The sequence below is a fragment of the Pelodiscus sinensis genome, chromosome 5, assembly GCF_049634645.1.
Source record: "Pelodiscus sinensis isolate JC-2024 chromosome 5, ASM4963464v1, whole genome shotgun sequence".
Classification (NCBI taxonomy): domain Eukaryota; kingdom Metazoa; phylum Chordata; order Testudines; family Trionychidae; genus Pelodiscus; species Pelodiscus sinensis.
The window spans coordinates 51,766,411-51,793,628 of NC_134715.1; the positions used below are offsets into that span (position 1 = coordinate 51,766,411).

Sequence of the window (27,218 nt, forward strand, 5' to 3'; positions counted from 1 at the left end):
TCAATCCCGCAATTCCCTAATAGTGCAGAGCTGCAGCAGGGTTGCTGCCAGGACTCAGCACAAGCTTGGACTGAGCCAGCCTGTTGGTCAGCCTGCTAAAAAATGTACTTGCAGAGCCTTGGGGAAGGAGTGTGGAGCTTGCATGTCATCAATAGCATTAACTGGTAAGCATCTGCTTATCTATTAATCATTTAATCGACTACATTATTACATCCCTAATTCGTTCTAGGGATGTTTAGTGTTTAATTAGCTAATCGAGTAGGCAATGGCAATTCCACTGACTACTCAATTCACCAATAAATGAGTGTGGGGGTTCTCGCTACCACTACTGCGGCTCTGCAGTTTAAAAGTAGTAGGAGCCTCTTACTACATTTATAAAAAGCAGAGCCGCTGTGGGGGAACCTGGCACAAACCCAGAATGCTTCAGTCCTGGCTTGCGCTGGGTCCCCGTCCCCGCTGCACTTACTCCTTTTAAAAAGCAGAGGTGCAGCGGTCAGGGACCCAGCATGAGCCAGGACTGAAGTAGTCCCAGCTCATGCCAGGTCCCCCGCTACAGCCTCTGTGTCCCCTGCCTCTCCTCCCCTGGAAACCGTGCTGGGGGGAACCAAAGCTGGCTCCTGCTTCTTGCCATTGCTGCCTCATACAGAAGCAGGAAGGGGGAAGGGAGCAAGTAGTTGAGTAATGACTTGGCTAGTCACTTACATCCCTAATTCCTTCCTCAAAAATAGATGCCTGGTTCTTTGTTTTCTTTACCCGCTCTATGATGTCACTGTTATGCTATGTTTTGCCAGGGTCAAGTCCCAGAAGCCTATAACCTTAAAAACAACAGGTCAGATCCTCAGCTAGTGTAAATTATCACAATTCCATTGAAGTTCTGCTCCTGAACCTATGTCTAGTGGATACAGAAAACAGGAGGAAGGGGGATATGTCTAGGACAAGTGCACTTTTCAGCTCCTGACACAATATGGACACTGACATGTGAATCTGAGACTATTCAGATTTTGATATAAACCTTACTAAAATTATCTGGACACACATAGTATGCAAAATTAGATGGAAATCTCATGAGAACATGTTCCTTATGTGATCACCAGCACTTGTTGTTTTCAGACTTTATTGTAATTTGGCAACTGTGCCCTCATCTAGTAACAGAGAGCTAAACTAAAATAAAAAATGAAAAAGGAGGTAATCAAACAGGTCCAAATCTTAAAAATCAGGTATTCTCTTTTGTGATGGGCTAACATTTGCTTCAGCTTTTATTATAACCAGAATACACCCCCCTCGTTACTATAAAACAAAATTTCAAAGACAGACAAAAAAACTGAAAACCAACACACAAAACCATTCACCTTTAAAAAAGGGCATTTAACTATGTACAAATCTTACATTAATGACAGAGTGACCGGCTGTATACTCTCTTTAACATCATAATTCCAACACCTAAGGATGACCTCTCCCCTCCCCCCCGCCTTTTTTTTTTTTTTGAGAAAGCCATGTAGAAGGAACACTTCTTCAGTAACTTTGGCAAGAAGCAAATTATCAATCACGTATTTATAGCTGTACAAATGTGATTGGATTTTCTTATCACTTATGTAATACATTAAACAGAAAATAAATTGTGGAAATAAAGCTTAGCATTTAATCACATCTCATCATAAGTTTGTCACATCACAATATTGAAAAGCGATGTGTCACTATTTCATTTTCAAACCTTAATTCTTTGCACTTGCATGTGATTTTTATTGAATGGGCATTTTCTTTACATATACTGTATAAACTGTGCTCTGTTGTATATCTATGTCTGAATATGGTTCTCATTAACAGTACAGGCTCATACTACTAACTAGAATCAGACAAGGGGACTAATTTGAGTAGTCCCTATTCACTTAAATAGTCTCATAGTGACAATGGGACGACTCATATGAGTAAGGAATGAACACAGGAGTAAGGATTTGCAGGGTCAGGCCATAGTGGGAGCAAATTCCAAGCAAGTTTCTCCACACAGTCCTGTCATGGTGAAGTACTTAAACTTGACCTGCAATGTTCCTGATACTACAGCCCTATAACTTTCTGCTCCAGAGACTGCTAATTTTAACAACACCTGCCAAATTATTTAGTGAATTTGTTTAGAGTTCACTGACTAAGCTTGAAGTGACAGGATATGTTTAACTTTTGTTATACAAAGAAATCTGCCTTGCATGAAAATGAAAGCACTCTGCACTTCCAATCCTATCCTACCTCCACATGCCAGCTGGTCAATCTTCTTTTTTTCTAGCTGCCAGGGCAGATATCACAGCTGGGGTGTCCTCCCCAAGGTAGAGGATACATCCATAACTACCAGACTCGCAAGAAACACCTCCTGCTAATCGTACCAAATTACCATCCAGTGCCACATCTGCTGTCCATATTGAGTCCACTTCAGAGATACTCCAAGCTCTATTCTACAGCATTTTCTTGTACTTAACATATTTTTCCATGCTGTGTTCTTGGACTTTATTAGTATGCTGCTAGCCAGCTTGAGCCTTCTCCCTTGCTAAGCACTCTGAGAATCTGTGCAAGCCCCACCAAAGATTACCAAGGAGGGGAAGACGGTACAAAAAAGAGATGACTGGAAGAGTCAGTAAGAGTTCTAGTTTGAGGTTATTTTATATTTAAGCTTCTCTTTGCCACCTTTAGTTCAGGCTTCTTAGCGCAGTGGTCTCCAACCTTTTTACACCCAAGATCACTTTTTTAAATGGCAGAACAAGCCAAGATCTACCCCATCCCTTCCCCAAAACTCCACCTCTTTCTTGAATGTCCACCCTCTCCGTTCTCCCCCTCTCCATTACTTGCTATCCCCAGCCCTTATACACTCTCATAGTATGGCTACACCGCTGCTTCCCCCCCCCCCAATTCTTCTTTAGGAAGAAGTTTTTCCAACATTTGGCCTGTCTACACTGGGCCAAATGTCAGAAAAACCCCTTCTTTCGGAAGCCCCCTTATTCCTCGTTGTATGAGGAATACAGTGGTTACCGAAAGAGCATGTTTGGACAAGGAAGAGTTTTTCCGGGATGCCTCTGGAATATCGGAAAAACACCTGCAGTCTAGCTGTACCCTCACTAGGCTGAGACAGGATGTATGGGCTCTGGGGTGGGAATGAGGGATTTGGGTGTGGGAAGGGGTGAGAGGTGCAAGCTCTGGGAGGGACTTTGGATGCAGGATGAGATGGAGAAGGGGATGTTGGCTCGGGGAGGGGGCTTCAGGGTGGAGAGTGTTGGGGTCAGGTGGCGAGTTGGGGTACTGAGCAAGCCACAGGCTTGTGGATATGAGGGTGCAGGAGTTTGGGTTGGGGTATGTGAGGGGCTTACGGCAGGGAGGTTGGGAGTATGATGGCCTCAGGACACAGATTTGCAGTGTGTGGATGGTGCAGGAGTGTCGTGGCAGAAGACTGAGGATGTGGGGGTGCAGGAGTTTGGGGATGTGAAAAGTCCAGGACAGGGGTTCCAGTATATGATAGGCTCAGATCTAGGGTCAGGGGTGGGGTGGTGCAGGAGTGTTATGATGCTGCGGCCAGATGGGGGCTTGGCCCCAATTGGGAGTTTGTTGGCCAGGCATCATTTTTAAATAAAATATTACGTTAACACAAGTTTTCAGCGGGGAACCTGTTTTGAGTCAGGGGGACACTGACCCACAGAAAAGTCAGTTGTGGCCACATAAGTGAGATGCAAAACAAGAACTCTTCCAACCCCCCCAAGCCCCAACTGTCCTGGTGGGAGCAGGGGACATGGTACTGGGGAACAGTGCTAGTGGGTGCTGGGGAAGGGGACAGGGTGCCAGTGGGGGCAGGGAGTCCCTGGCACGCACCTCCCCCCGGACTCCTACCCCTTCCCTCCCACACAGAGGAGGGAAGTCCCAGCAAGCGCCTCCTCTGGGGACTCCTACTTTTCCTTCCCCCCTCCGTGCAACAAGTCCCTGGCATGCGACAGACCTGGGTCTGGTATCATGCCAGCTGTTTGAGGAAGGGAGAGCAGCAGGCGCACTTCCTGAACCCCGGAAGTGGCTTGCAGCTGCCGGACTTCCTTCAATCCCCGCAGGAATCTGGCACTACCTCTATTGTCGCTGGAGGTAGGTAGTGGGGCTTCTTGGGGGTGGGGAGAAATGGGAGGCCCCCGAATGCCTCGCAATCGACTGGTTGAGCCCTCCCTATCAACAGGTGGTGACCACGGTCTTAGCGACTTGTCTTTTTAAATATATGCTTTACTTGGGGTGTGTGGAAACACTGCTTCCCTTTGCATTAGATCACCCTTTCTAGTCCAGACTGTATCGCCTCAGAGGTCCCATCCACTATCACGCTCTCATCTGAAGATTTTTTTTCTGGTTGTCAGTCCCATCACACAATGAAAGAGGAGGGTAGTGCAACAGGAGATAGGAAAAGGATGGGGCCAATTAAGCAAGGTAGACAAAGAACCGATTTTCCAGTAGGACTAAGTCCTGTACCTACTAGCCTTCTCTTTCTCCTTAACCTGCTCCAAGTATTGTGACATGTATTTTATATCACAGGGATGAGTTGAGCAATTCTCACACAGAAAAAAAAGAGAAAATAAATCCTAATATACACTCCCGCTCCCCCGTTCACCAGCCCCATAGATATTTTTATTTCACTGGTAGAATACTACAAAATCCAAATGTGTTTTAGCAAGGACATAGCAAGGGCAACTCTTTGTATTAGTCAACAACAAAAGAAATCCCAGAATAACCATTTTTCCCTTCCCTTTGGAATCCAAGATGGCTTGGCCTGCTGTCCGTAGTTGACTCTATTTGATTATGTTACTGGGGTGTGAAGGGCTAAAAATAAAAAAACAGCTCCTGAACTGCTCTGCAGAACTCTTTCAAGGAAGGATGTTACCGGTTAACTGACAGCCCAGCTGGGCTTGCGCAGCCCCTGCCTGATGTGAACAGAGGGTCTGCTCCTGTCTGGCCAGGCTTGCTGTGTCACACCATGCCAAGGGGACACTCCAGCCCAGCTGGGCTCTTTGCCCCATGCCATGGGGCTCAACCACAGAATCCCAGTTAAGTGGGTAACTGGTTAACGTAACATTTAACTGGTTAACTGATTAAATGGTATTTTTCATCTCTATTTCCTAGTAGCATGAGGAGAGCTGGCAGGTTATATGGCACTTACACCTCCTCCACTACTTTCAAATGCTCTATAGGTGTCTAGACAGTTCATTGTAAAGGAGAGCTTGGATGCCTAGAAGTCACCTGGACAAAAGGGAGGATGAGCCTTAGCTGTCTCCTCAAGTGAAAACTGCTGCATAAGATGGCACAGACTGAAGCCATTAGCAAGCACCGGCAATTGTAGCAACTAGTAGGAGAGAAACTAGCAATTACCAGCAGGACCAGAGCTACTAGTGGCAGAGGAACATCCAAGGAAGAGGAGAACTGGACATCTGAGCAGGGGGAAAGACCACCACACAGCAGATGCATTGACGACAAAAAGGATTATGTGGTAGAAAGAAGGATTAAACTAAGTTTTCATTTCATACCAGCATCACTATTTCCCCTGAGAAGGAAGTCTTAATATTGATTATTGGATTTGACAAACTATTCAAGGTCTTCTCTCTTTACCCAGCAGAAAACATGGTCACAGGTCCCTGAATTGGCTATAGATTAGTTCATATGCACTACTAAACCTATTGCTTCAATTTGTCTCCAGACTCAAAGGCTGTTACTCAAACTAGAAAATTCTACTATTCTATTAGGGCAAGGCCATAACACAACAATAAAGGCCATTTTAATTTAATAGGCAAAAGACAGGTTTCAAAGAATATCCATGTGTTTTTAAGTGATATCTGGTATACAATCATAGTACAGTCAAGTAGAATAATAAGTCCACTCCAGAAATTTTACAGATTTTAGATTTCTCTAGACTTTCAGATGTGCAATTATCTATACATGAGTGAGAAGATGGGAGGATCTCTATTTTTCTTCAACTAAAAAGAAGTATAATGCAAGGCTGTTAAAAAATCTGACAAAGGTACACAGAGGTTGATGCAAAGCTCATTGATATCACTGGGGAGCTTTCTGCCAATTATTTCGTTGAGCTTTGGATCAGCCTATAGTAGCCACTGTACTCAGAGATTAAGGAGGAAGTTAACCTATATACATAATAGATATTCTAAACAACAGAGTAAAAAAAAGATTGTGCACTTGAAATCATTCAGATGAAAGAATTGGCCTGTAAACAGTGAATACATTGTATGGTCTTCCCCACTCCCACAGTTAATCTGTTGTCACACACCAGTGACATACATTAGCCAAAACTTCCTTAGCAACTTCTATGTCTTTGCAGCTATTAATATATTATTTAACAATTCATTATTGTCAGTTAACTGGCAATCAGCCTTTGACTTGTCAAGGTGTCACAAAAAATGAATGTGTGTATGATACTGAAAAAGGGAAGATCTTTTACCTGGGAAATAAGGAAATACCATACAGTGCAAAGAAATCCAGGTTGTTTCCCCTAAAAATTTGAAATATCCAACATTTTGAGGAAAGAACCGTTACTTACTTCGTAATGTGATTCTTCGAGATGTTTTGCTCATGTCTATTCCAATATAGGTGTGTACGCGCAGTGTTCACGTGCCGTCGGAGACTTTTCCCTCAACAGTACCTTTAGGGCCAGCAGGGGAGCCCCCTGAAGTGACGCCGGTATATCGGCCCATATATATCCCTGCTGGCCCCCTCACCCACTCTGTTCCTTCTTACTGGCATATTCCGGATAAAGGGCGGTGGGCGGGGATTTGGAATGGACGTGAGCAACACATCTCGAAGAATCACAGTTATGAGGTAAGTAACCATTCTTTCTTCTTCGAGTGATTGCTCATGTGCATTCCAATATAGGTGACTCAAAGCAGATCCTAACTAGGTGGAAGGCCGGATGTCGAGACCATGGAGGAGTTAAGGACTGCCCTACTAGGGCAGCATCCTCTCTGGCCTGATGCGACGGCTCAGAGTGGTTGGCAAACGTGTGGACCAAGGACCACGTGGCAGCCCTACAGATGTCCAGGATGGGAACCTGTGCTGCAAAAGCAGTGAAAACTGCCACAGCTCTTGTGGAGTGTGCTCTAAGGGTTATCCATGAGGCGATACGCTGACTGGATATAGGTTGGCCTCTCATGCGTTCCGCAATGGCTACAAAAAGTTATGGTGATTTTTGGAACGGTTTGGTCCTGTCTAAATAAAAGGCTAATACCCTACGGACGTCTAACGTGTGTAAAGCTTGCTCTTTCCCAGATGCATGTGGATTCGGGTAAAAGACTGGCAGAAAAATGTCCTGGGAAGTGTGGAATGATGATACCACCTTCGGCAGAAAGGTTGGGTAAGGGCAGAGCCGCACCCTATCCTTAAAAAACACCATGTGTGTGGGGGGGGGGGAGCGTGTATCTGACATCAGGGCCCTAAGTTGACACCCGCCTCACAAATGTGACTGCCACTAGGAGGGATACCTTATATGCAGGGCTCGACAAATGCACTCGCCTGTGGCGAGTAGATTTTTCCAGCTGGCAAGTGCAGGGGCGGACTGGCCCGGTGGGCCGTTGTGGCGGACTGGCTCGGTGGGCCATTGTGACGGGCTGGCTGAAGCCCGCACTACGGGCGGCGTGGCCCCATCCGATCGGCCGGGCAGTGGAGGAGCACTGCGCCACTGGGAAGGGGGAAGTGCGGCAATTTTTCCCACCGGGCTGCCTGCGTGAAGCTCCGGCGTGAGGAGGCGGTGCGGGACACCAGGACGCCGGCGTGACCTGTCCCCGCTGATTTTAAAGGGCCGCAGCAGCTCGGCTCTGGCCGCGTGTCCCTGGGAGCTGGCTGCGGCACGCGGCACAGCCAGGGTCTGCCGGCTCCAGTCCTGCCACGGCCCCAGCCCTGCTTTGTCTCTGTGCCGCCCGTTCCCCACGCCTCCCCTGCACCCCGGACCCTCTGCTCTCCCTCTTCCCTGCGACCCTTTGGCTCTGTGCCACCCTTACACCCCGCACTCTGCTCCCCCCAATCCCTGCCCCCTCAGCTCTGTGCTGCCCATTCCCTGCACTGCCCCTAGACCCCCGATCCCTCTGCCCCTCCTGTTCTCCGCGTCCCATTCTCCGTGCCTCCTCTGCACCCCCGCACCCTGCTCCTCCCGAACTCTGCCCCCCCAGCTCTGTGCTGCCCTTTCCCTGCACTGCCCCTAGACCCCGGTCCCTCTGCCCCTCCCATTCCCCGCACCTCCACTGGACCCTGCTACCCCCGATCCCTGCATCCCTCTGGTTCTGTGCCTCCCGTTCCCCACGCCACCCCCGTACTCCCCCACTGTTCCCTGCACCCTGCTCCCCCTGTGGGTCAGGAGTGAAGGGTGCTTGCCCATAAGGAGCGGCTGGACAGGGCAGGGAAAAGGCTGCTGTGACCCAGCAGCGAGTGAAAGGGGGAGTTCGCTTGAAGCGCCTTTGCCTTTATGGAAAAAAATGAATGAAAATGCTATTTGTTATTTATAGGGCTAAAATGCCGGGACAAAAAAGAAAAAAAAAACCATTGCAAAATGCAAACATGTGTAAAAGACAACAACAAAGCGCGGTGGGGGGGGGGGGATGTTTTGCTTGGGGCAGCAAAAAACCTAGAGCTGGCCCTGGGGGAGTGGAAGGGGCTGGGCTGGGCTGTGGGGAGGGAAGGGGAGGGGAAAAATATGGGGAAGGGGCTTGTGCTGAGGGGAGGAGGTCAGGAGAAGAATAAGAAGAAGAAAGGGGAAGGCACCAAGGAACAGGGGTGCAGGAGAGACAAATGCCAGGGGGCCAAGTGCAGACAATGAGGAAAAGGGCAGGAGAGGAGGTGTCAGTGGGAGGGGGGACAGGGTGATGCTGGGAGAGGAGAGAGTAAGGGCACTGGGGGCTAGAAGGGGAGGGGGAGGTGCTGGGAGAAGGTTTGAAAGAAGGGGTGGGCATGAGGAAGGCGGGGATGGAGCAAGGCATCTGTGAGGGCACAGGGGCAGGAGGGTGGTGTGGGGGTGCGTATCAGGGAAAAAGAGAGCAAAGTGGGCAGGGGCAGTGAGGGAAGGGGGAAGCACCAGGAGAGTGCAGGTGCCAAGGGATTCTGGGGGTGAAGCAGAAGGGCAGACACCTGCAGGGGAGGGACCAGCACCAGAGGAGAGAGGCAGGGCAGGTGTGTAGAGGGGAGGTTTTAGGAGAGGGGATGAGGAGGGGTAGCTCACATGATCAGAGTGGGGCTACTGGAGGAGTGGGCACAGGGCGGAGAGAAGGGCTGGAAGAGGGGGGCAGGTCTCAGGAAGGCTGAAGGCAGTGAGAAGGGCAGGAGTCAGGACTGCAGAGGGTGAGGACTTGGGGGGCAGCAGGCACTAGGGGAGCTGATGGAGCAAGGGGAGGAGACATGGCAGCAGAGAGAAAAGGCAGAGGTTTATAAGATATTTATTAATAACCTGGGTGATATTTATTAATAACTTATTAGTAATTACTTTTCTTATTCTTATTAGGAATTTATGCCATTAAAAAAAACACTTTTTGTGGGGGAGTGTGGTGAGTCCCTTTTTTGTCTGGTGAGTAGGGTTTTCCATAATTTGTTGACCCTTGTTTATATGATAGGTGAAGGAGGGAGCATGCAACTAGCGGTTTGAATGGGGCCCCATAAATTTGGATAGAACCAAGTTTAGGTCCCACTGGGGAACAGGCTGTCGGACATGCGGATAGAGCCTGTCCATTCCTTTTAGGAACCTATTGACCATTGGGTTGGCAAATAACTACCCTTTCCCCTGGGTGGACGGCCGAAATGGCCACTAGGTGGACCTTAATGGAGGAGGAAGAAAGATGCTGGAGCCTAAGGTCCGACAGGTAATCTAGGATCAGGGGGACTGGTGCCCACCTCGGGTGCACCCCCTTCTGGGAAGCCCAACAGCAAAATCGCTTCCACTTAGCAAGGTACGTGGTTCTAGTGGAAGGTTTTCTGCTCCCCAGGAGGACTTCCTGAACTCGTTGGGAGCACTGGAGCTCCTCTGCCATTAACCATGGAGCTTCCATGCTATAAAGTAGAGGGACTGAAGGTCTCGGTGGTGAGTCCTGGGATATCAGGTCCTGGACTAGTGGGAGGGTTATGGGCCTCTCGCATGAGGTTGACAAGGGTTGAAAACCAGTGTTGCCTGGGCTACACCGGGGTGATTAGAATTAATGATGCCCTGAACTCCTGCACTTTCAGCAGGACCCTGTGAACTAGTGGGAAGGGCAGGAAGGTGTACAGCAAGCCTTGCGGCCAGTAGAGGAGGAGAGCATCCCCTAAGGAGCCCCATCCCTGTCCCATGAGGGAGCAGTAGGGGGGCACTTCGTGTTCTGCCCTGTGGCAAACAGGTCTAGGTGGGGAAATCCCCACACACGGAAGATGGATTGGGCAATGTCCCAATGCAGGGACCACTCGTGGCTCGTAAACCATCTGTCCAGTCTGTCTGTCAAGACATTCTGTGAGCTTGGGAGATACGAGGCCATCAGGTGGATGTCCACCCCGATGCAGAGTTGCCGTGGCAGGGTAAAGAAGAAAATTACAGAGGAAAGTCTTTAACTCAATTTGCATGTACTTAACTGAAGATTATAACAAAGGAGAAGAACTTGTGAAGAAAACAGACTCGAGGACGAGCTGAGGGCTATTCCAATGACCGTCACGGCGGTAAGAAGAAACTGAGTGGGTGAGGGGGCCAGCAGGGATATATATGGGCTGATATACCGGCGCCACTCCAGAGGGCTCCTCTGCTGGCCCTAAGGGTACTGCTGAGGGAAAAATCTCTGACAGTGCGTGCACGCTGTGCACACACCTACATTGGAATGCATATGAGCAATCACTCAAAGAAGAATAGTAGTTTCTTTTAAAGACTGTTAACATAAGGCAAATGTTAAAATATAATTAAACTTTAATATTTATGGCAATATGTCGTTTCACTCATGTTTCTTCTCAGTAGCCCTTTCCTCCAAGATGTTTAAATTGAAGTATTCTCCCTTTGTCTAAGAGTAAATTCTTTCAGTAATACTATAGTTTAATATTTGTATCATCACTATTCACAAGCATATCAAAGTCACTGATATAAAATACAGAACTTAGGAAAAAAACACTGAATAAATCAAGTAGAAGGAGCAAGCTGATTAGGAAGTAGAAAAGCTTCTATTTCAACACCTGTATCATGGTAATCAGCTTTGATAGAATGGCAAATACAGAAGTAGTACATGACAGTTACATGGAGCTTTGCTAAATATATTTTTACAAATGTATGTAAGCATTGCAAAGTCTTTTTAACATTCTATGTTTAAGTTAGCACACTCTGAAGGCTGAAGTACACAAGAATGTAAAATACATACTTAGCCCAATTTGCAGGTACTTTGGTAACTTTAGTAAAGATATACTGATTCATAGATTTTTGTATTTGTTACTTTGTTATCCAGCCAACTATACTTCCTTAAAGAGGGTACCTACTACTTGTAGTGGTAATAATTTCAAGATCACGGCAGAGTTGTAAAGTAATATTGTAAAAAAGTGCAAAAAGTGAACATTTGTTTTCGTAAACATTCAAATGATTTAGGTTGTGGTACCAAATACATTATGAGGAATTAGTCATGTTTTATTATGTCAGCACCACTGCATTATTGCAGCAAAAAATCTCAGGCCTAGATTCTGTTCTACCCCTGAATACGGAGCAGGGAAAATACAAGGAGACTCCAAGCTCCTCAGCTGAACAGAATTGCAAGGCCACCTACATACCCAAGGACAGAACCAGATAAGATACTGGTGTTACCCATCCCAAGGGGCACCTGAGAGACCCATTCATATAGAACATGGCACTTGTGACAACACCTAGGCTCTTCCTGCTCCTAGGGAGCTCCAAGAAACAGTTTCCCTGAGACATTCACCTCTTCCCCAATGGAGGGCAATGCTTACAAGGCACAGTCTAGCCATTCACAAAGATATAGACACAAATATAAATATACAGTACACACACACGGTATTTATGATGTATTTTAAAGAGACACAAAAGTGATGATGTAGTTAAAATCTTCCAGGGCGCTGTGCTTCTGTCTCTCAGATGAGACATAAAAACAATGGTGCTGTCAACTTGAGGTTATTAAAGAGATCACAGCACTATTACCTTCACAGCATGATGTTACAATTTGTTTAACTGTCTTTTATTAATGTAAATGCACCCAGATGCTATGGCAAAGGCAGCATATTTTTAGAATTCAAATAATAAACATTCACGAGAGTTAGATATCTTAGCCTTAGTGTTCCAGCCAAACTGAAACCTGAGGTCTAGATTCCTGCACTTTACTCATGTTAAGTAGAACTGTACTCCACAAAAACCAAAAACCAACCAACCACTATACAAGAAATACAATGATGGTTGACTTAAGTAGGGGTGCCAGATTTGGGTTTCAAGTAATTACATTCTGCTTACCTAAATTCTCTATGTTGTTTCATGACATATTGGTCATCACTTCCTAACAAACTGTTGTTCATCATTATTGTGTGCTATTAAAATTGGCTCTGTTTTACCTGAGAGGAGATGGCAATTATTTCAATATTCACTGCAAATTATATAGCTTTTACAATCAGAAAGCAACGTTTGTAAGGCACTGTGCAATCCATTTAGATGAGTGATGATTATTAGAAATGTAGTATCATTACTGCTTCTGGGGAAAATATATAAATTATTTGAAAACAGAGAACAAAGTAATAACAATTGTAAACACTAGATACACTTCCATACCCACACGATGGGACAAAGCCTGGGGAATTAACACTCTAAATTCTACAGTGTGACAATTATTCTTCATTAGTAGAGAAATTCCCCCCAAAGGAGATTTATTCTTGTCCATGAAAATTCGTCGCTTATTTTTTTCTGAATTATTTTTTAAAACAGCTTAAAATCTTGGCTCTTCAATTTAAAAATCTTGATTACTGTACCGTCACTACTGGTTTCACTTAAATATCTAATCTGACACAAGGAGGATAGGACCTGTCGTGGGTGCTCTAATATGTAGGGTCCTGTATCTCTCTAATAAAACCTTGCAAAATGTTGCAAAGAAATGAGAATGGCATATTCCCATGTTAACTTGCAACCAGTACTTTATGTTTCAGCCCTTTTTCGCTCATCATATATATGAATGCAAATGTGAATATCAATTATTTATGATTTATGGTACACTGCCCATTTATAACACCATCCCTAGGAATGCAACATAATATGTGTTAAAAATAACAGTTATAATGAGGAAAACAATACCGGGGTTTAATGCTGCTGGAAGCTAAGGTTGAATAGTTTCCTACTACAGTGGTAATCAGTGATGCTTATTAGTGTTGCTGTCCTTTAAAATCTAACAAAGGTTACCTACAAAAATGAAGTATGCTCACTTAGGATATAATACATGAGGTTTCACAAAATCAGTCTTCAAATCTTAGAGCATTTTGCTCAATAACCTTTATAGAACGTAAGTTTGATAGCAGAAATATTCTCTTCAGAAATGTGACTGACAATCTTATATTTAACACCATTCATTTAGGGAAATAAATTATTTGCAGGAAATGTATAATTTATTACAAGCTTTCACTCTTCCATTTGTGTACTTCAACAAGTCTTTAACAACTCTTAAAATTAATCACGTTGAAATTAACAGACATTTACAAACAGAGTAAGCAATTCAAAACATTATATATAGTCAGAAATTAACATGGGGAAAAATTAAACCATGACCATCAAGGACCAAGCTACCTACAGAAAACAAAAGAACAAATTTACAAGTATTCTGGTAGCACTGAAAAAGCATTAGGCACACTATTTACACATACAGGCCATGCCTTAAAGAGCTCATAGCAGTCTTATATGTAAGATTACTACAATACAGTATTCTGATTATAGTAGCATTACTTTGTTGGTCATTGTTTTATTAACACTACTGCGCATAATAGGCCTGATCCAAAGCCCACTGAAATGTTTCTGAAAACTAGGCAGCGTCCATTGAAGTCAACATAAAGACCAACAGAGTTGGCATAACTGTGCTCTCATTGAAGCCAATGGAAGCTTTACTTTGGTACAGAATGTTTTTGAAAATTCCACCCAATATGAATCAAGTTTCAAAGGGCAAATCATCCCTTGTCATACACAAGACTTTTATATTTCAAAAAAATCTCGCAAAATCGTGGCTCAAGTTTTAGACACTGCGATCATTAAAAAAGCTGTTGCTTTTGCAGATTTTAGTCCAGTTACACATTTTGTGTAGACCTTAGTTAAGAAATGAATTAGTGTTCTTTTTCTTCGGAATAGCAAACAGCTCAGAGTGCTACAAATAAATGCATCATTTACCATACGACTAAGTTTTACACTATTATACACTTGTATCTTCAGGACTGAATGGGAGCACATATGCCTACAGTACACTATCTGGCTCCTACTTCATTTTGAACATCAGAAACTTTTACCACTTGCTACTAGATGAGATACAAGATGAAAAACATTATAGCTGACCATAAAGAGATGTTTCTGACATAAATTAGGCCTTTATCTTGTTTAAAAAGCTATACCACTGAAAAATATAATAAATATCAGTTTTTACAAAAAAGGCCCCTTCCCCCAGGCTCTGTCTCAAAAGCATCCCCTCTCTGTGACGGTATCGGGGTCAAGATTTCATGTAGAAAGTGAAAAATATGCTCTTATACAAGGTAATATAACAAAAAAAATTGTCTTTCTAACTCCACCCCTCTGGAAGAACTGCCATTTGTCAGAGAGCGCAGAAGAGAGACAATGAAGAGAGCAGACCATTCAGAACTAGTTCCTTCCTTTTCCTTTATAAGGCTCAGTTCTATCTTTGAACCGGTGTCATTCCTAACCTATACTAAAACACAGTTCACACACCATGAGTCCATACTTACAAAACCGCCTGGAGGTTTGATTGTCATAATACAGAAACTAACAGTAAGACAACAAAGTTCAACTTAAACTTTGGAGACAGGCTTGCCTACTCCTCAGGACTGCTCAGCCCACACCATATCTCTCTTTTTCCAGAAAGCAACATACCTCAGTGAAACCCATGTATCCTGTTGCCAGCAGGATCAACACCCGCTACTAACTGATATTAGATATTTCAGGGAAACACTGCCAGTGGGTACAGGGCCACTCACTGTGTAATGACTAATAAACATCACTTGGAACCAGATCCCTGTCTGCTTTCATGAACTGTAAGTAATCAAGGCCCTGATAGATGACCAACTACTGAGTAAGACTTGAACAAACATGAGTCAACCAGATTCCTTGTTAGTGGTGCCTTGCGGTTCCAGTAATTTGTCATCCCCTTTCCAATCTCTCTCACACCTCTAACAAAAATATTGATAGGTTTTAGTTGCCCAAACAGAAAGCTGCATTTACCTGGCTCCAGTGCCCATTATGATCCTAAGCTACTCCAGCACAGGTTATAAAATAGCTCTCCTGCTAGGGTAAGCACCTCATCATTGCAAATGTGTGTTTGGCTCAGCATGTCTGATAGCATATGCTTTTGTGATACTGTCAGATAAGCAGGCTCGTGCCCCCTTTTAAAAGGAAGCCATGGACACTGTGTTTTCTGTGACACATTTTTATTTATTACCAGTTTGGAAGAAGTTTGTCCACAATACTGACCACAATTCTTTTTGAGTACAAAAACAAGTGGCAAGTTACTTTTAAAAAGGGATTAGAATCTTAATATCAAAATACTCACAAAAAGCAGCAGTAGCAGTGGAGTTATAACGATACCCTGAAAAAAAAAAAGATAATATTTTATTAACCCTGAAAGCAGAATCTTCTCTTTGTCTTAAACCCTGTTGCATGGAAATACATACTTTAAAAAAAATTAATGAAAGGCTAAGTGATAAAGTAGGGAAAAAGTTTAGCTTAATTCCTTACAGTATAGAGTCTTCAGCATCCGTATAGGAATAATTTCTACTCAATGTAGTTATAAGTTTAAATTATATTCCTTGGATCTAGCTTTTTCCTTTTTAGACTGAAGTCTGTCTCTCTCAAACACAGACAATATAGAAGCTCAGACAAGTGTCTTGTGAAGATTTCCCCACCAATGGGTTGTACTTTCACTTGGTTAAGCTGCCCCTCCTGTCAGGGAGACAGGTGGTTCAGTCCCACACTGCCTAATTCATGGTCCTCTCCTGAGCAAAAGCTCCATCAGCTGTGATGAATTAGGTGTCCTGATTTTCTAATGTAAACTAATATCCCTCAGGAAATGAGCTGAGTTCTCAAAACTCATTTCACTTGATTAGACTCCATGTCTCAGTAGAGGAAGGCAAGTCTTTCATCTAATTTAGTCACACAGGACCACCTCAGCTCATCACATCCCCCAGGCACAGACAGGCAAAAGATTTGTTTTCTTCACTGACAGGGAACAGGTTTAAGGCTGATGATTGGACAAAATATAAGATTTTAAGGTTCATGAAAGCAAATCTTAAAATGAATTGTTTGGGTTGGGAGTTAACCTGACATGCTTCACTTTCATAGCTTCAAGTGGTACTTCTCCCTTACCCTTCCATCAGACATCAATATTTTCTTATGATTTAATAAAGCAATCTGTCGTTTAATGCATATTCATTCACAAGTTCCACTTAGAACTTCTTTTCTAAACAAAGGTTATTTGTCTTCACAATATTTATTAGACATCATTAGTCCATTACTGAGACCCACTCTCAAACTCCATATATGTTTCAAGGGTAAGATGCCAACCTGCTTATACAAATCTAGAATGAATTTGTAAATCTAGAATAACAAATCTAGTTAAAAACCAAGAATAGGTGGAAAATACAAGTTAAAAACAGTGCTCCATTTTTGGTATTATTTTATGATAATGCAACTTTATTCTGTCTCTTCAAAGCTATAAAATCCAATATAAAACTCTTGTTTTATATGCTGTATTTGTATTGCAGCAGCATCCACAGGCCCCAAGCAGGAGAAACTATTGAACCAGACACTTATGAACAAACAGGAAGACCCCATGCTTTTCTTTAAAACTAGATGCATCAAGACACAACAGGAGGGGACAAAGGACAAGGAAAAGAGCAATAAGAACAGAAGTAACAAGCTACCTTCACAACTTGAACAAAAATAACAAGCTTGCTGCACATAATTTTAAAGTATTTTTTAAAATAAATAAATGATATATCTTCTCGTAGACAGCCTCTCAATCTTGCCATCACTTGTTAGCTGTGAGTGTCCCAGTAGAGGCAGAGTCTGGAAGGATAGCAAGCAGTGGCTTTAAGGATTATTTCAAGGAGAGTATTTCCTGCATGAGGAGTAGCATGGAACAAAAATGCAGTAATGTTTGTGGGAGACGTACATAAACGAGTAACCAAGGATGGCAACATTTGTGGAGCAGGAAGCAGCAGGTGGAGAGTGTGGGAAGGCATAAGAGCTGAGCAGATATTATGCAAAGTAGTTATTACAACATCTGAAATGATGGGCTACCAAGAAAATCTTTATAGAGGGAATGGCAGTCATTGAATTATTGTATGCCACATAACACATTCCTGACTGTTACTAGAACTGCTGAGTATATAGACTAGATCCCCCTTCTTCCACTCTGGCTCCTAACAAATACTTTGCACTCAAACTTCCCCTGGCAAATGGGAATCTCCAGAGGGTATAAAGATAGCATAGCTGGCTCTATGACACCCAATTCTGGATCCAAGCACAGAAAGCTTGTCAGGGATACCCAAAGCACCTTGCACTCCAATGATCCCCCCGGTGGAACAGTCCCACTGGTGTCATCAGGCTATTCTAAGGTGCTGAATTAAGGCTTGGCCACGCCTAAAATTCAGGGATCAGAAAGGTGGCTTATATGACTGCATAGTGAGGAATGGCCATAAAATGCCTCATCCTAGGAAGCGTCGGTGAGAGACACAGAAGGCTTGAGATGGTGCAGTGGAGTGACTGCTCTGTTTAAGCCCCAGTGGCTGTACATCATTCCAAAGACAGCAAGGAGGTTTAGGACCTTTTCCTCACTCCTGCAGCAGCTCAGGATAACAACTCATCATATGTGGGGACTTTGGTTCAGGAATGTGTATAAGCTTTGGGCATATCACCTCCCATGCCCAATAAAGCCTCTGTGCTGAGTCCAGAAATGAGCATCAAAGACCAGCTTTGCTGGCTTTATACCACCTGGGGATTCCCTTTTGTCAGCAGCTGTCTCACATAGGAAGAACATAAAGAGAGGTTAAATTATTGTTCTTCTCGTGAGTCTGGGTTGCTGTGGTCCTTTCCTTTGTATTTACTCAACTGTGCTTTTCAGGACAAGGTCTGTGTCTTCCTATGGGTTTGCACAAAGCCTAGTAATGGGGCTCAGGTTGTGATTAGGTCATTTGGGTGCTAACACAATATTATTGCTGCTTCAAATTCTAAATGGGCCATGTATAAAGAAAGAACCCTCTTTTATAGTAATATAAAGGTGGAGGAGAAGTTAGAATATCTCTGTACATGTTGTAGATTCCTGACTGACTGCTTTGTTGAAAATCTAGCTCCCAAAGGGCAATTCAAGCAATGCTTAGGGTAAGTTTTAGGACCAGCTCTGATGACCTTAATAAACTCAGGACTGAGGTACATGCGGTCTCTACACAATCAATATGTATAGGGTCAAATTCCGCTCTCAGTTCAACACAATCAATACCCAATAACAAAGATGAGGGGACAATTTTTACAGCAGGGGAGCCGAGAGCCATTGAATCACAGTGTAAACCCTGAATATAATGGAAACCACTTCAATCCAAGGGCACCCCCCACATCCTTAGTTCCAGCACCCTATGTCTACGGAAATTCATGGGAGCCACACACATTTATCTTAGGGCATGACTGTCTCATATGTAAGAAAACAGTTACTTGATGTTATCATTTTATTTAGATAAATAGCATCAGTTTCTGCACACACAAAGGTTTAAATTAAAGCCATATTCCTTTTCATTAAGCAGCTCTCTTCAAATGCAACATTATTATATTTCTGAATCACAGAATGGGAAACTAACATGTACCAATCTAAAAGTTACTGGTAAAAAGTACAGACAAAGGTTTAGATTTCAGAGATAAAACCAAAACATTGGTTCATTACAGAATAAGCAATTAAATAAACCATAGGAAAATAGTTGCTATTCAGTGCTGCCCAAAGTACTGTAAGAACAGGATGTGAACTATAACCTGTCATTGCTGCAGTACCAGTTACTGAATGCCACAGAGGGAAATACCTCATTTCTAGTCCACTGCACACAAACACCAACAGGAAGAAAAAATAAATAAATATGGACTACTCTTTTCCCTTCCTCACTTTTTCTGAGCAAGTGCTGTCAAGCACATAGTGTATGGAGATAAACAGATTGTAGATTAGCACTTCCAGCAGAAGTTGAGCATCTGCCCTTGTGGATGCAAGGTCACCACACAGTTTTAGCATCCTCAAAGTTAGGGTGGAATGTTAAGCCCTTTCTGTGTAGCCCATAATGGAATCTAAGTTGTAAAGTGACTGCTGTTTGCTATCTGCAGAAAAACTTTCAAGAAATCCATTTGCACCTCTGATGTGAAAGACTGACTGAATATATTTCAATGACTTTAGTGGGAAGGCTGGGGGAGAGAATCACAGCCTGACCTAAAACACTGATACAAAGTACAATTCTGCATAAAATCAGTCACATTGGAAACCTGTAAATGCACTTCCCTTTACAGTAAGGATCACAAAACATGTCACAGTTAAGAAAGCTAGTTACGTTTTTAAATGTTTTAAAATAGAAAACAGGTACTGAGAGATGCATTTTACTATAGTTCCATTGCAAAGAATGAGTTCAAAAGGAGATCATCCTGGTTTTCTCTATCTGCTTCCTCCAGTATACCATTGCCCCATCTTGGTTACTGAAAGATATCTTCTTCTGTGACAGAACACATACATATAATACATGGAACTGGCTGCAAAACTGCATAGCAAGAGGAAAAAGGATTTTACAGCCATAATAGCTAATCATTAGGAACAAATGATCTTTATGGATATAAGCAGCAGGCCACCTGATGGAAGAGGTGTAGGGAAGTGTTACTTAAACCTTTTAAGACCGAGGAACACCAAACAATTTTTTTTATGAGAAACACCAAGGATTTTTTTCGTTGAGAGAAAAAAAAGGGTCGGGGGAAAGTTATTGGGGAAAAAAAAGTTTGCCTGCCCCTCTAAGGGCGGCCATTTTGAATTCTGTTGTTCTCCGCGGTACACCTTCGACGGCCTCATGGCACACTGGTGTGCTGCGGAACACAGTTTAAGAAACACGGGTGTAGGGTGTAATTGCAGTGATGCAATGAGAGGCAGACTTTCTTTAGACTTCTTTGTCCACAAATTTGCCATGATATTTGTTTTGCCAACATTAGACAGTCAGTGATACCTGTTTGAGAGGACAATCAATGAATTTATCTTTGCACGTAGCCTTTAATCCAGTGTTTCTTAAACTGTGTGCCATGAGGAAATTGGAGGTGTGCCACAGAGAACAACAGAATTAAAATGGCCCCCTTAAAGGGGCAGAAGACCTTTTTTTCCCCTTTTCTCAATAACTTTCCCCAATCCTTTTTTTCCCTCATTAACTTTCAGTTAAATGTAGAATTGTCATCCTCACCATATCATCTAGTTCTTCCTCTAATTTATCTGCATCATATAAGTGTCATCTGGATCTAGCATCAGCCAGCTAATCCTCACTGATGCCAGGGTTTCACTAACACTGTTTGAGTGAGGTGCGATGGAAAGGGTATGGCATTCTCAGAAGTGTCCTAATTATATTCCCACTATGGGGTAAAAATTTTGATTTCTCTAGCTTACTTATTTATTAACTCATGTCTATGAAATTGCAAACTCCAAATTAGTTATCTTTTTTTTGTCCTTTCTAAGTTCTTAAAATGGTTTTGACGCAGAGGAGGAGTGGGTGTTAAGATGACTGAAGAGGAGAACTTTGAGTGGAGTAATTAGTAAAGTATATATTACATACAAAAAACCCTATATAATAAGATGCTTATTTAGGTTGCAGACAAGTTCTTGAAAATTAACTACTGCCAGATAATTGCATTTGATATTTTAATTCTGTCCTATTATGTGTCCATCCTATGCACTGAAAAAGGCAGAGGTCTCATAGAAAAAAGTTGTATGTGACTATGTAGTTAATGCCTATCACAATGCAGAGGCACAAAGTGAATGAATTAAGATGGTGCAGGCATTTTCTAATTTTTGAGCTTTAAACCATTTTTGAAAATGGGTTTCAAACATGTTAGAAAAATCATTTGTAAAAATGCCCTATATATGGATCAACAGCGTTAGAAATATGCTTGAGACAGTCCTTCATCTGGCAGCAAGCACTGCTCTTTAACACCATTTAAAATCTGTGTAGCATAGACCAAATACGCTGTCCCTTGTTCCAAACCATAATTTAAATATAACAATAGGAACACAATTTTCGTATCCTAAACCAGGTCACCAACTTCTACATTAACATTTAAATGTTTCCCGCTTTCAATAAACATGCTAATTCTTTCACAGATTAAAAAATCGGAATAGCTCTTTCCGATGTCTTCATTGCATCAGTCATTGCTCCCCCTTTGTAACTTCAAAGATCCCATGCCTTTTTCTCCCTGTACATCTCCGCATTTGATGCATAATCACCTTTATTTTCCTTCTTTGTTTTCCAAGTTTATTATTTTCAATATTTCCCGAGTTACTCACTAAAAACTTTTAACATTCCCCTTTCACACATTATTTTTTCATTAGCTATTTAAAAGTTATGTGTTTGTTGATTTTTAAAACAATCAGTTTTGTTTAGGGAGTTAAGGGGAAACATTTAACTTATTTGCATATTATATTGTTTTATTCCAAAAGATTATTATGAACAAAGGAAAAAACAAAAGCTTTATGAACTGACAACTTTCAGGGTACTAAGTTGATCCAACTCCTCCAGAATGAATATGTCAGGAAGTGAATACATCTGAGAATTGAATTTTATACTTTTAAAAATTGATATACATGTAATTTTCTGCAAAGACTACAGTGTACACATACTACACATTATCAGGACACCAAATTAAAAACAAATCTATAGATGTCAATATATATTTCCTTAAATCAATTATAACTAGCATGATAAAGGTAATGGCATTTTTCCAAAGAGATCAATGTTTGGATTTTAATGACTGGATTGTAAAATTAGAGGTGCGATCCTGAGACAGCCATCACTTTATTAGAGGGGACGTAATCTGCCAGGTTTAATTTCAGGCTGTGAGATTACTCCCTGGGCATGCAATCCCAATCAGATGTTGCACAATTTTCATCCTTCGGGATAGCACATTGCCGTCTCCTCTGGGGAAGGGAAAGGTTCATTAACATTACTATTCACATTAGATGCTAAAAGCATGACTTGCATTAGATGGCAGACGTGCTTCTATTATTCAATGACAATAACTAGTTTTAGACCCTAAGAGTTATTTCTCACTCATTACACACATAAAGGCTAATTGCAACCAACTAGGTTGCATGAGAGAAGTCAATTTTTGACCCAAAGCTGCTGCCTGCATCTATAAGATGCACTTAAAAGCATAATGTGTGAGAGAGAAAAAATACCGTCAGCAGTCCAGGTTTACACTGGTACAGTGATCAAGGGTTTGGTTTCCATCAGTAAAGCTAGAAGAGAAATAGGGTTTTTAAAAAAATGAGTTTGAAGAGAAAGGTTTTAGCCTGGTACACCAGCCAACCTGAGAATATAAACAAGCTCAGAAATTTAAAACATAATGTGCCTAGTTTCCCAGCAGAGGGCATCGTTTACATTCTAAAAATCCTCTTCCTAACTGTAATAGTTTAAAACACACATCAGTAAGAAGCCTGAAGTTTAAAAATAAAGATGGAGTATCAACTTCTGTATATTTCTGAAGCTTATTAGTAGTGTTTTCCATGCAGTCAGAAAGACACACACAAAACAAATTGGCCCAAATCTGCATAAGGGGAAGTTTTTACACATATGAAATGGACACCAACAGTTAATATTCAAGATTGAATTTCAGACATAGATTGTTAAAATAACATAGATCTGAATTTCAAGCTCTAATATTACCAGATTGAAGCATAACATTAAGTTTGTGTGTTCCAATTTAAAATAGAAGGGGATAAAATGTTATGTTTCAGGCAGCATGAGTATCAAGAGAGTGAATGATAGAGGCACTATGCAAAGCTGCGATCAAACCATTTTACAAAGTTCTGCTAGTGCAAAGCTGCTTACAGCCAGCATAACCAGTTTAAGGGTATCTACCAGCAGAGTACAGCCATAACAACAGTTCCTACAGCTAGTCTATGAGGTGGTGTCAAATGAAAGAGGTCCTGCTCACGTTTTTCCTGCGCTTTGCCCATATCCTGTTGCCACAGTTGCCCCTGGGTTCCACTGGCAGCCAACATAAATTAGAGCATCCTTCACAAACACAGCTGGACCAGTACTGGGGCCAGACTATATATACAAACCTGTATGCATCCTTTCACTGGTTCTTCCCTGAACAACACATTGAAGTTTAAATTTCTTATTTTCACCTTCAATGTACTATACAATTCTGCCTGGTGTACATCTCTGACTGTCTCCTAACACACCCTTCACCCTCCTCTGCCACCAGTACAGTCACCTCCCACTTTCTTCTTTGTAAATTGTTTTCCCTGCCCCCTCCCCCTCATACCCAGTCTGTCCTCAGTGCCTGCCAACAAACCCTAGTCATAAACTAACACATCTGCTTGTGCAGTGCCCACATGAAATAAGCTTATTATAATTATATATGGCTAGTTTAGAAACTGTATTGATGTATCATCAGTCTCTGAAGTGTAGAGCACAAATACTCATTATGGACGAGCAAGAAAGAAACCTTTCAGCTATCCCAGCCAATGAGACCCATTTTATATCATTTAGCCTGGGAGCCTCCAACTCTCTTCCATGCAACTGGACCCCAGGATCCACACAGAACCACAATGACTTCAGTGGGGGCACTGCACATGTGCAGAGCCCCATCATGCAAAGCTGCTTGTAGGGATAGGGGTCTTCAATTGTAAATTCAAGTGCTGACTTTCTGTGTGTTGAGTACAAGTATTAAAATAATGTCTAACAAGAAAACAATAAACATCCATTTCAAAAGATACAACTGTCAACCACACACATGACTATCCAGAAAGCTGTAGCTCTGTCTTCACCAGTGTAGAAAACTGAGATGAAGAATTTATATACTGAGATAAACATTTTTATGTATTTTAAAATAAAAGCTTTTACTCCATTTTTTAAAAAGATCCTACTTAGTGCAGAAGAAAATTATAAACAATCTAAAATTCTGCTTTACTTGGAAATTTCTCTCTATCATATCATACCCTATATTTAATTAATGGCAGTGATATATTAAAAACAAAATGTGATTCCTAGCACCTTAACAACCATGAGTTCATCATGTTAACAAAAAATTATGATACACTAGGTGGTGCTGTGGGACCTTCCAGAACAACCAGTCCTCCTAGGAGAAGTTTTGTGCTGTTAAAAAAGCCTGGAAGTTGATTCCATATTTTGAAATTTATATACACAGTGTTGGAATGTAAAAAATATGCTGAAAAAATTAAATGTTGCACATATTCTTTTTCTACAAAATGAAATGTAACCCTTCTCTAGAATGCACTCTCATCTTTCCCTCCAAAATGGCAGAAAACAGCTTTCTTAATCTAATCACAATAATTCCATTTCCATTACACTTTAAATGATAATTCACACATATGAAACCTTTGCATATTAGCTGTGCTTAACTCAAATGAAAGCTATCAACAGGGTACCAATGAAAAAAATTAGCACATTAAAGTTGTACAGTCAACAAACAACACAATTAAAAGGCCTTGACACTCCCTCCGAAGAGAAAAGGCTTGTGAAAAATCATTCAACTACAAAGGGAGAAATGAGCATAACCCCAAACCTGAATCTAACTTCTTTGTGAAACCTGCTCTTTATGAATGAAAAACAGTGCCAGTACTAATCTATTCAGAAAATGTCATCAATATACTAACCAAAGCGCATTTCATTCTCTTCATTCTATTGTCAAGGTGTAATATTCAGAGAGAGAATTTTTTTCCCCTAAAGTCAAAAGTCTTAATTATGCTAAGAATGAAACATCACAACCCTGTATTTGTGGCAGAAAATAAGTTTTATTCAGATGGATGGGAAAGAATTATATTAACAGACCAACTGAAAACCTTCTTTCACCAGTTACTGATACAGGACACTATTTTAGCATTGAAAACATCTTTCTATCACTTATCCAGAAATATTATCTAAAAGTACTAGAGCATAGACATGATTACTCTCACATTCGCAAATTGGAGCCCACATGTACACATGCCATTGGGTAAGTCACAGGAACAGACAATAATATAGTCTGTGTTAGTTTTCTCAGGAAAAACTCTCTGAAACCAGAATAGCACCAAACAAATGGCTCAAACTAGAATACCATTAAGGAAGGCTCACTGCAAAGTGATGAGTGTCTCTCAAGCCCATTGGAGTTTATGGCATTCAACACCTTTCAGGCTTATGCTCTCAATTTGCTAGAAAGTTAGGCCACATATTAATTAGTTTGAGTGTGCTCGGTCCTTTTTGAGCTCACCCTCATATTTTTCTGCTCCACTATTTGCTCTAAGCTGATTTACAAAATGTATATCAAAACTCACTTGTTTGTTTTCCAGAATCTCTTATGAGGAGGAGTTTGATTTTTTTCATAACTGGTCAGTTCACAGATTTAGGGAAAAAACCCCAACAACCACCCCAAATCTCAGTATGGCAATCCATATTGCTTGTGCTCTGTGCTGCCTGGCAGGCCCCAAGTCATCAATAATGAATAGAAATGTACAGCTACAGCAGTAGCCTGTGTTGTGGGCTTGTCAGGGATTTCTGAAAAGGAACAAAAACACAGGTTTGCCATTTGACTGTATCTTCTTTAGTAAACACAGGGCAGAAAGAAGGGGAAATGTGGAAAGGGAAAATACAATTAACTCTTTAAGAACTAATTGAAACTCTCGTAAACAATACAAACAGAAGTTCGTTGCCTGTAGTGCAACCTATACTCTAGTAATTGTGGAACAGGCCTGGAAATCCAACAATAATAATCATCATCATCGTCATCATTTTTTGGGGGAAAGGATCAGAGTCATTTTAATACAATGAAAATATAACGAGGGTTACACAAATGCATCATGGTTTATATGCAGTCTATTACAGGAATGAAATAAACAAATTTCTTTTCCCAGAAATCCAAGCAATTCAGTTTTTAAAATAAAATCTTTTGTAAAGAACAACCTTAATGTGTGTAAAAAAAATACATAAAACAATGAAAAGCAACAGTGTTATTAACTGATCTACAAGCTCTAATTAATTTGAATAGCTAGCCACTGTTTAAAAACAGATTTGGTCATTTTATCTCTTGTATTGCTTTCCAATTTTCCTAAACACATTTCCATAGATGCTGTGGCTGTAGCTTTATGAGAGTGATTATCTCATATTTTACAAACACAACACACCAGCTGGTACACTACCAATCTAATCTCTTGGGAGGGTAGGTGGGGGATAACAAAATTTCCACAGCAGGCACACAAACTAAATTTATTGAAATCCCAATGCAAAACCAAACCTTTGTTGCTTTCTGCATCTGAGTAAATTCCAGAAGATGTCTCTCACACTGTTTTCATAATGTTAACCTTAGAAGTCCCTGAGCTACTGTACTGGGGGGAGAGAGAGGGGAAACAGTCTCTTTTCCTGCCATGTGCTAAGCAAGGTTTAAGAATCTACATAAGAGCCCTGGTTTCAAGGAGCCTGAAAGCAGTCTATTTTTTAACAATGAAAGTATTTAAACACCTATTTTAAAGTCATGTAACTGTGCACAAAGTACAATGTATTTCACTTCAAAATTACGATGCCATGCCAAGCTTTTAAGTGAAAACATGAAATGAAAACATTTGTTTTAGGAACTGAGGAAAATTCTCATGAAGCATAGGTAAGTAGCCGAATCAGTGCTCTGGCCTAATGCCATCTTGTGTTGCCTTTTGTATTAATGATTAATTTAAGATCTATTATTCAGCTAAATTCTGCAAAAACTGATAAAAATGTGTTTTAAATAAAGCAGACAAATGTTGCCAATGATTTTGTGTAAAAGA

General features: G+C 41.7%; 1 protein-coding gene across 5 annotated transcripts in view; it reads right to left on the bottom strand.

The window, feature by feature from the left end:
• The window catches only part of SLC10A7 (solute carrier family 10 member 7), a 203,083-nt gene that overhangs the window by 54,529 nt on the left and 121,336 nt on the right, over positions 1 to 27,218 (bottom strand). For all 5 annotated transcript variants that reach the window (XR_012904144.1, XM_075929996.1, XM_075929991.1 and 2 more), the window contains one exon: positions 15,738 to 15,773. Coding sequence is in view for 4 of the 5 variants with exons in the window: in XM_075929996.1 (XP_075786111.1) it covers positions 15,738 to 15,773 (36 nt within the window). In the remaining variant the exon portion in view is untranslated. The remainder of the gene's footprint in view (positions 1 to 15,737; positions 15,774 to 27,218) is intronic.